Raw genomic sequence first — 8,901 nt, forward strand, 5'->3', positions numbered from 1 at the left:
ATGGGATCAATGTGAAACTGATGTCCTCCCATGTAAACTATCACGTAATTCACAATAAAGCATTAAAAAAATAAAATAAAATTAAGTCCTGGACTGCTAACCCTAAGGCTGGCTTCTCAGACCCATCAGCCCATCATTGTAAATACTGTACATGGTCATCATGAGTTGACAGCACGTAACAACAACAACCTGAAAATAGAGAATTATATTTGTGGGGTCATCCTTCTATTCTGCACATAAGCTCTGCCTATGTCACCAGAACTGAGTTGAATAGTAATCATCCTTTCAGTGAATGCTTTCTGGGTTCCTGACATCTGAGTTAAGTACTTTCTATACGTGGTTTCCTTGTCAAAATAGCCTCACTAGTTAGATACTGTCAGTATCTAACTCTTCTCCATTTAAACAGAACTAGAAACCATGGTACAAGGAAATCAGGTAAACCACTCAAGCCGCATCAGTGTTAAATGGCAGAATAGGATTCCAGCTCAAATCTAGACATCTCCTGAGCTCATGTTCTCTAGACAGTCTGTCTTCGGTGGTTACCACCTTTAGCCCATTCTGTTTCAAAACAGAGCACTGGTCTCTGCGGTCATTAGAAAATCAGTATGTGATGACTAGGACAGTTTTTTCTTTCCTTCTGTATTTGTAAACAAAAACCTAAGCATTTTCAAAAGGGGAATTCGTATATGTGGCATTCTAGTGAAAAATACTGTAAAATAAAAAATGAAGTTAATGTTTCAGATTGTACAGTTTCCTAATTATGCTTTTAATTATTCATGTAAAACAAGTAAAATGACCCCTGACAGGGACATAAATGATTTAGATAAAATCAAATATTTATAAGGTGCTGCTGAGTCCCTGGGTATATTGTAACAGATGCACTCAAAATGCTATGCCTTCATCTTTCTGATGCAAAATGTTATGTATGGAATTTATAACAGGCTGAGCGTAATCAACCATGTTTAAGACACTACAGAGCTAATTCCTACATGTTTTGACATTGTAACTTAAAGTGTGTAATTGTAATGTTGTAACTTCTAAAATGTTGTTGTTAAGTAATGTGGAGTTGGTTCCAACTCTGTGTGTCCCTGCACAGGGCTTCCGAGGCTGTAAATCTTTACAGGAGTAGAAAGCCTCGTCACCACTACACTATCAGAGTAGACAGCACTGCTCTTTTTGTTTGTTTGGGTTTTTTACATATTCTCATGGTTGAAGGGGAAAAAAAAAAGAAACTGAAAAGAGAATAATGTTTCACAATACATGGACATTTCACAACACATGGACAAGGAAATTCAGATTTCAGTGTCTATCAATAAAGTTTTATTAGAACACAGTCTCTCCCACTTGTTACATATGATCTATAGCTAGCTGTGTCTGTGCTAAAAAGGCCAGGTTGAGTAGTTGCAGTTGAGGCCATATGATACACAAACCCAAAAACATTTACTCTGTAGTCTTTTGCTGAGTGTATGCCAGCCCTTACTGTAAAATATAACCCGCCCACAGTGAAAGTGGAGCAATGCTGAAGCATGTTTAATTGGCATAAGAAACAACTTACTTTTTTATCAGTTTATCCCTTAACTCACTGTGCTACTAATTGAAAAATTCACTGTATATTTTTCAGAAGTTGGGAAGAAACATGCCTTTAGAACATAATAAAAAGGGATTTATCAGAACAAGGATCCTTCACTTGTGTTTAATGTTTCCTTTTTAAAGAGAAGTTGCGAAATGAATTACACTGTTTTAAATTGGATGCATTGTCTCTATCTTTTATGGAGACTGAGCGGCCATCTAAGGGCCCAACTATCGGATAAAGGAGAGTGACGATGCTCAAGGATTCAAGGGCACTATTTGTCCAAAGTACTAAGGGGCTGTGTGTATTAAGTACAGCCTCCAGTATGCTGAGACCAAGGAGCTCTCATAGCATAGTGCTTATGAGTCGGGCTGCTGACCTCTCCAGGTCAGCAGTTTGAAACTACCAGCCATTCCATGGGAGAGAGATGAGGCTTTCTACTGCCATAAAGATTTACAGCCTCGGAAACCCTGTACAGGGTCACTATGAGTTGAAACCGACTCGGCAGCACATAACCACCACCACCCGGAAACCAGAAGGACTAGATGATGTCCTACTTTCTACTGTCAACCTTGCAGATTGGGATCCTAGTAGAGAGAAATAAAAAATGTTGAACAAAATTCAAACCCATCAAAATGGCCAGACTTGCTATTCCTAGAGAGTCTGGTGAAACCCTGAAAGTTTCAGTCTTCTCAAGCCTGGAGATACACCCACTCTGGGAGGTCAACTTTCAGCCAAACAATTTTTATTTTAATTAAGTGCCATCGAGTCAATTCTGCCTCATAGCGACTCTGTATAGAGTTTCCTAAGAGCAGCTGTTGAGTTTGTACTGCTGACCTTGTGGTTTGCAGTCCAGTAACGATCCTACAGCGCCACACCAGGGCTCCAGCCCTGTAAAGTGAGTAATAACACTAGAGGGAATGTATCCCTTGGTGTAATCAACCATATGAGACTACGAGGTGGCATTCGTTTGAAAACAAATTTTAGAAGAAAGGGAGGAAAAACGGCAATAGTGAACCCAAGAAAGCAGCAGGAACAATCTGTCACATTGAGGTGATTACAACCAATATCAAATTTGTTTAAATTATTGAATGGAACACTAATTTCCTGTATAAATTTTAACCGAAACTACGGAAAAGGACTTAAAATAATCACTCAAGAAGATCAGAGACACAGCCTTCGGTATGGATTGCATCTCAATGTCAAGAAAACAAAAATCCTCACCACTGGTCCAATAAACAACATTCTTATCAACGGATAAAAGATTGAAGTTGTCAAGGACTTTATTCTTCTTAGATCAACTATCAACATTCATGGAAGCAGCAGTCAAGAGATCAAACAACGTATTGCATTAGGCAAACCTGCTGCACAAGACCTTTTTAAAGTGTTGAAGAGCAAAGATGTCAGCTTGAGCACTAAGGTGCGCCTGACCCAAGCCATGGTATTTTCACTAACTTCCTATGCATGCGAAAGCTGAATTGATGCTTTTGAGTTATGCTTTTGAGTTATGCTGAAAGTACCATGGAAAAAGTGCAGCCAGAGTGCTCCTTGGAGGCCAGGATGGCCAAACTTCATCTCTCATACTTCGGATTTATTGTCAGTAGTGACCAGTCACTGGAGAAGGATATAATGTTTGTTAAGGTGGAGGGTCAGAGAAAAAAGAAGACCCCCAACGAGATGGATAGGCCAAGTGGCAACATCAATGGGCTTGAGTGTGGCAACAATTGTGAGGTTGGCCCAGGACCTGGCAGTGTTTCATTCTGTTTTGCATAGGGTCGCTATGAGTTGGCATGGATTCGATGACACCTAACAACAACAGTAAAAAATTTGACAAAGACAAAGGAAGGAGAGGGAAAAACCATAGAAGCTAGCTAGGTATAGCTCTTACTGAGGTCCCTTTAGGAAGAAGATGAGGAATGAGAATTCCTCATTGAGGAATGAGGCTCTAAGAGCACTTTCCAGTAACTAAAGTTACACTAGCATGGCTTTTGATCACAAATTACTTAGTATACTGTTTGCATCTCATAAATAACTTAGCAATCAAATGTGTTTGCTGGATGAATGAACAAGCTAAGGCTCTTCAGAGAACGTAAGTGTGACCATGTGACACGTAAAAAAAATAAAATTGGTTTTTATTGCATTATAAGTCTACTTTAGGAAAAATCCGTTTTCTTTGATCATAGGTTACTTGTTGTCAGTTTCTCCCTGCTGTGTTCCAGAGGAGACGGGTGTGCTTTTGAAACTTAGGCTTTGATTTAGTTCAGGTTCCCTATGCTGTGTATGTTCTGTGTGTTGTATGGTTGGGCCAAGAGGGATTTTCCTATGCTTGGAATTCAATGAAGTAAAAGCAAATCTAGTTATCTGACCTAATTGGAGTGATTTAATGAGATGGTTCTACAGTATACTGTCCTTGTATTATTGTCATATCCAATAAGTGGCAACCCAGTCCCAGATATGTTACTACTGTTTGTTGCCTAAATATTGGGGAATCCCTGAAATTTTATTTCCTGGTACATTGCATAAGTTTTTCTGATTGAACAGCCGTGGCTGTCACGCCTAGCTTTTCATGTAATTTTCTCATCCTGTTCCACACCTGGAATGTTGACATAACCTTAGGAATCAGTGCTTCAAAACAAATCAGAATGAAAAAACTTTCTGTAGATAATTTTGGTCATCAGACTGAGGACACTCTGATTCAGAGTGACTTATTTAGTCATTGTCTCCTTTTTTGCATCTGTCAAGTGGATAAGACATTCTCTGGAATTTCATTTCGATTTGGAGCCAAGTAATGACTCCAAGAGATTTCCCATAATGCATAGCGTTATCATGAATCACAATCTTCCCCATGGCAGCACCAGACAACAATAGTGACTTCAGGTGACTCCGTGGTAGAATCATTGTTGAAGACACTACGGAGTGTGTCTTTGTCTTCCATGTGGAGTCTTAAGTTCAATTCCCAGCCAGTACACCTCATGAGTTGCCACTACCTGTCTGTCAGTGGTGGCATACATGTCGCTATGATGCTGATCAGATTTCAGACTAACAAGGAAGAATGGCTTGACAATCGACTTCCACAAACCAACCAATGAAAAGTCTATGAATCTGTAACTGTCGATCAGATATGCAACCAATCATGGGTATGGTTACTGGGCAGTGCTTTATAGTATTATCATGACATGAGTCAGGGACCCACCCTATCACAGCTAATAACAATGACCCCACCAGTCTGCAGGTAGAATGTGCTCATTTATTCACACTGATTTTATATATATATATTTTAAATAACTACAAAAGGAAAGTAATTCACATATGTTGATCATGAACTTAAGGAGCTCTGGTAGCGTAGTGGTTACGAATTGGGCTGTGAACCGCAAGGTCAGCAGTTCGAAACTACCAGCGGTTCCGCGGGAGAAAGATGAGGCTTTCTGCTCCCGTAAAGATTTACAGACTTGGAAACCCTGTAGGGTTGCTATGAGTCGGAACCAACTTCACGGCAATTAACAAAAACAACAACAATCATGAACTTGATTAGATGCAGAACAAGTATTCCTTAGGGTCTGGTTTTGAAACTCATTTTGTTTTCTTCCCTTCTCTTCCATTTGACACAGTGGCCATTCTTCTGAAAGATGACTATTTTGTCAGTGGTGCCGGGCTGCCTGGAAGATTCAAAGCTGAGAAGGTGGAGTTTCACTGGGGCCACAGCAATGGCTCTGCAGGCTCTGAACACAGCATCAATGGCAGGAGGTTTCCTGTGGAGGTGAGAGAAACTTGAAATCTCAAATTCCTTTGGGTTTTTACATTAATGAAATTGCGTCTTTACCCCCAGTCATTTTTCAAATCAAACTTATGTAGTACCTCTTACCTTGGTCTCTCTGAAAACCCTTGATCTGCAACGTGGCAGGTGGCTCTCTACCTTCAAGTGCCTTATCTTTGTTTAACTAGAGAAATTCATAGAAGTCACAGACATCCTGGGTTGACCAGATTCACCCCAGGTCAATGATTTTCCATCGTTTGATTCTTTGACACAGTTTCTGTTTTCTATCCATTTCTGAAACCCTGATTTGTAAAGGTGACATTTTATAAGAAACTTAGGTGACTTCATTTTCACCCTTTAGAAAAATGAAAGTTAGCCAACGTCTGAAGAGGAATCTCAAAGCCTTCTCCCAGTAGGGAAGTTGTTATGAGGTTGTCTTTGCTTCTGCCAGCTGCTTAGAAAGTGGCTGTGGCCCCAGGTGGTAAGAATCCTGTTTGCTTTGCTGGGATCAATGATGACATTTTGCTTCCTCTGTGTATTCTCACAGCTCCATGCTGCTAGGAATAAGAAAATTTTGGGTGCAGTTGGGTTATGCGCTGATCTATATCTCTTAGAGCATGGGTGAAACAGCAAGTTTTAAAACTTCTTTATTAATGTTGAATTCAGACAACACATCCCTTCCATGGCTACCCTTACATTCTTGCTAATCATGATCAGTGTTCATGTTCTTTTATTGTTACAAATGCTGGGATCCCTGTGTTTTAAGCCTTTAGTGGTATAGGTGCCAGTCAGGAGCTCAATTGAACTGTAGTATTTGTATATTTATCTCATTGGATATATGTTTTAATCTAAGGATTCAAATGGCCAAGGAAATTTTCCATTCTTTGTGTTTCATTCTTTCTGTGAAGTCATGATTGGCTTTAAGAATCTGATGAATGTGAAGGATGCCCTTCACAGAGAGAAGATGCATGTGTATATCTGCATATAGTGTTTACAGTTTCATAACTCCACCTTTTTCTATGCCTATTCATGGACCCTTTAGGCATCTCTGAAACTTAAGGTGAACAACACCTATAATAAGAGAAAATCAGCATTTCTTTCTTTGTTGTTGAGTCAAAGTCATAGATCTCTTAGGCATGAATCTCACAGGGGCACTATTTGGAATAATGCTTTCCTCCCGTAGAGAAGAGGCAGACAATATTGTATGTGTGTTCTGGTTCCTCCATAGCAAGTCAGTCTCTTTGGACAGCCATTGCAGGTCTGGTGTTCTGCGCTCATTCCTCCTCCATGTTTCAGACAAAGGACCCCTTTCCTTCCCTGCTGGCACAAGATACAGTAATGTGGTTAGCTCTGTGCCATAGGATGTGCACAGTTACAGAATAAGCAGTACAGGGAAGATTCACCATGTCTCCGGAACAGGGGAGGAGATTTCCTAATGAGGAAGAAGGCAAAGAAACAAGACCAGTAGGACACTCATTATAAGTGAATGTTCCGGACTTAGGGCTTTGACTAGGTGGTCCAGGTGAGGATCTGCAGGCCATGCAAAAGATGACTTTTTCCAACATTTATAGGTGCTTTTATGACACACTGACTCTGTAGGATAATGACAGGACTGCAAACCATAAGGTCCACAGTTTGAGCCCACCAGCTGCTCTCCGGAAGAATGATGAGGCTTTTTGCTCTTTCAAATTTTAAAAAGCCTCAAGGAGTAGCTGGTGAGTTTTAACTGATGGACGACCTTGCAGGTAGCAATCCAGTGTTTATTTTATATAGCCATGCACCAGGACCTCAGAAACCCTATACAGGGTCACTATGAGTTGGAATAAAACATTAATAACCATATGGTGCTGTAGAGTAAGTACTGGAGAGTAAATCGTAAAGTTCAAACCCACCAGCCATTCCTAGGGTTGTACAAACGCCACACCACTTAACAACAACATTATTTACAATGTGTGTCCTATCTACTACTGTCAGGTAAACATCCGTGATGCTACTCTGAGAAAATACTTCCTATTTCTTGTTTAGCTGACAAATTCTCTTTACCTAAGCTTTTCTTCTTTTAAGACTTCTTTCTCTCTAATGTTTTCTGTTCTACTCACACTAATTATATGCCACACGGGTAGGCTTTTTTCTGCTTAATGGACTCTCCTCCTTCCTTTAAATTGAATGAATCATTTCTTAGAAGTCTTAGCTTTATTTTCACTTGGAAAACCAGATTCCTAGAAACAAATTACATCATGTTTTTAAGTGTGGAGTTTCCCTTGTGACCTGCTGAGGATTCACATTGAGCTGTGAATTGAAGGAGTAGATTGTGTCCAGCCAACTTTGCTCTGAAGCCTCTTTGTCTTACAATTGGGTTACCATTTGTTCAGTGTATGTGAGTCCAGCCCAAAGACCTGCTACATTAGAAAAGAAGACCCTGGGGCTGGGAACTAGGAACTTAAACTTCATTCATTATCATGTCACTAACCCAGAATCACCATGAGAAGAAGGGCCTGTCTCCGCTTTCTTCTTCTGGAAACATGTATCCAGTAGATGTGTATTCTGAAAACTTACAACTTAATTTTATTTGCTTACTTATTTGTTTATTTCAACTTTTTATTGTGAATTGCATGAAGGTGAAAAGACAAGATCCTCAGATTTACTCTCACAGAGTATCCGCTTTGCTTCATCTCAATGATTCCAGCCCCCTCCCTACAACAACAGCTATCCCATTATTCCTGGTGGCTCCTAATTTCCATCTTTTATTTCACAAATGAACAAAGCAAAAATATTTGATATACACCTACAAAACAAAAAAAATATGTATTCATTTAAATGTACATTCTGCAAGTCAGCCTCCTGCCTGGAGGTGCACAGCCTTATTCAGTCCATGGGCCGAGTGCCTGCAGCTGTTCTGTCTCTCCATGCTATCAGGGCTTCCCCTGGTAGGAGCTCACATTCCACTCATGCTTTTCCTTCTTGATGGTTTTGGGATCATCTGTTCCCGAAATGAAAGAGTAACCATTCTCTCCTTTTACTTACACATCTTCTAGTCTTACAATTGTGACAATCACAGTTAATCTTGCTAACAATTACTCACAGTTGAATTGTAAAATCCCCCAAGCCCTTTCACCAGATTGATCTGGAAAAGAGGAAAACTGTCCAGTGGGAATTCTACTTTATCTCCCTTATTCTGAAACTAAACACACTCATGAATTCTTGTAAGCCAGCCACTTGGTGCCTTTATAGCCCCCATTTTTGATAAACAATGTTTAAACTGCCTGTCCTTATCAACCCAGTGCACTGAGGAAACAAGCTAGTTCTTTGATATGAGGAATCCTTCCATTCTGGTTGGAATTTTGAGTATTTGCATCCGTAAGCAAAGATCCAGTTCATCATATTTTAGCAATTTACACTTAATTATAGTGTCAGGCTACCACTCATCTGTCAGTTTGTCATACTGTGGTGGCTTGTGAGTTGCTGTGATTCTGAAAGCTATGCCACTGGTATTTTAAATACCAGCAGGGTCACCCATGGTGGACAGGTTTCAGATGAGCTTCCACACAAAGACAGAAGAAGAAGAAAGAGTGACAAA

At 40.0% G+C, this 8,901-nt stretch overlaps 1 protein-coding gene across 2 annotated transcripts in view; it reads left to right on the forward strand.

The window, feature by feature from the left end:
- Positions 1-8,901, forward strand: part of PTPRG (protein tyrosine phosphatase, receptor type, G) — a 1,006,925-nt gene that overhangs the window by 561,357 nt on the left and 436,667 nt on the right. For both annotated transcript variants that reach the window (XM_006862095.1, XM_006862096.1), the window contains exon 4: positions 5,179-5,327. In XM_006862095.1, the coding sequence (XP_006862157.1) occupies positions 5,179-5,327 (149 nt within the window). The remainder of the gene's footprint in view (positions 1-5,178; positions 5,328-8,901) is intronic.

This window comes from Chrysochloris asiatica, unplaced genomic scaffold (genome assembly GCF_000296735.1).
Source record: "Chrysochloris asiatica unplaced genomic scaffold, ChrAsi1.0 scaffold00046, whole genome shotgun sequence".
NCBI lineage: Eukaryota > Metazoa > Chordata > Mammalia > Afrosoricida > Chrysochloridae > Chrysochloris > Chrysochloris asiatica.